The sequence below is a fragment of the Vigna radiata genome, chromosome 10, assembly GCF_000741045.1.
Source record: "Vigna radiata var. radiata cultivar VC1973A chromosome 10, Vradiata_ver6, whole genome shotgun sequence".
Classification (NCBI taxonomy): Eukaryota; Viridiplantae; Streptophyta; class Magnoliopsida; order Fabales; family Fabaceae; genus Vigna; species Vigna radiata.
Window position 1 is genome coordinate 12,150,018 of NC_028360.1, and position 1,364 is coordinate 12,151,381.

Sequence of the window (1,364 nt, forward strand, 5' to 3'; positions counted from 1 at the left end):
TCATGGGTATTTATAGACCCATAGAATATTCTAGAACATACTAGCCATAACTTATGTGGGATGTTCTGGACTTTCACACATGTAGACTATTCTTGATTTTTCTTCCTATCTTAGGCTTTTCTACAACATTCTAGAACTTGTATTACATTTGAATTCTACTTTCTAAGGTGCTTCTACATTCTTCTAGAATTTTCATTACACTTTAATAATGTTGAACAAAAGTCAAAAGCAAAAAGCCAACCCCAATACGGAAAAGAAAAAAGTACATACCTTATTCAAATATCCATTGTTAGTGGACGAATCCATTGCACAAGAAAATCTCAGAACTTCGACACAATCAACACTGAAGGAGACACTTTCAACATATCAACGACAGAGATCGGTGAACGTAGATTGTTGAAATCACGAACTCAAGAGATAAAGAGAGACTTCAAATGGCACCAGCGATGACAAAGATTGTTGAGCATCAACAGAGATTGGTGAACGTGAGAGAGAAATGCACAAAATGGAGAGAGACAACTACAGTTGAAACTGAAAACCCTAAAATAAAGAAAGGAGAGAGTGTTGAACAAAGAATGATGGTTTCAAAATAATGAAGTTTGGAACCCTGACCCCTTTTCCAAATCAGATTTCTTTAAATTTTCTTTTAAAATGACCCAATACAACAATGACACGTGTTGTTGTGAAGACGTTATCAAATTTGCGTTGAGAAGTGATCCTTTTTATAAATATTTAGTCTAAACTAACGTCGGTGACCTTTTCACAAAAGAAAGAGTCTCTTTAACAACTCTTTTTGACAATGCATACGTGGCAAGTTATGATTGGTCAGTTTCAAATAATTTTTTAAAATAAATTTAAACAAACCAATGAAATGGTGGCACATTTCCTATTGTCAAAAAATTGTTAAAAAAGAGTTGTTAAAATATCATTGTCCTTTCACAAACGTTAATTTCTCCTTTAACATTACTCATAAACACAACAAACATTAAGTAACTTCGTACTAGTGTAGATTCTATCTTTTAAATCAGCTAAATTATTCCATGAAATACAGATTACTACAGGGTAGACTTTATGAAAGTAGCAGAACTGGTTTCAGGTTGGTTTTTGTTGCCTAGCATGAGGTTAAACTCTTCAGCAAACCTCTCCATAGCTTCAACAGGTAAGCAAATCGGAAATATTATACCTTCTTCTCCTTTTCCATTCTTAGCAGAACAGAAATACGAAACTCCTAAGAACCTCCCAACCCCAGCTTTGGCTACTCCACCGTACACAGCGTCACCCCAACCAAAATCCACTTCTCTAAAGTTAAAACGTGCCAAATGTGACACAATATAAGACCTCACAGTTGTGAATAAGCATCGTCC

The 1,364-nt window shown here is 34.8% G+C and overlaps 1 protein-coding gene across 1 annotated transcript in view; it reads right to left on the bottom strand.

Annotated features, from left to right (window-relative positions):
- Positions 1–1,055: 1,055 nt before the first annotated feature.
- Positions 1,056–1,364, bottom strand: part of LOC106774835 (benzyl alcohol O-benzoyltransferase-like) — a 1,654-nt gene continuing 1,345 nt past the window's right edge. The window contains exon 2 of the mRNA XM_014661865.2: positions 1,056–1,299. Within this exon, the coding sequence (XP_014517351.1) occupies positions 1,056–1,299 (244 nt within the window). The remainder of the gene's footprint in view (positions 1,300–1,364) is intronic.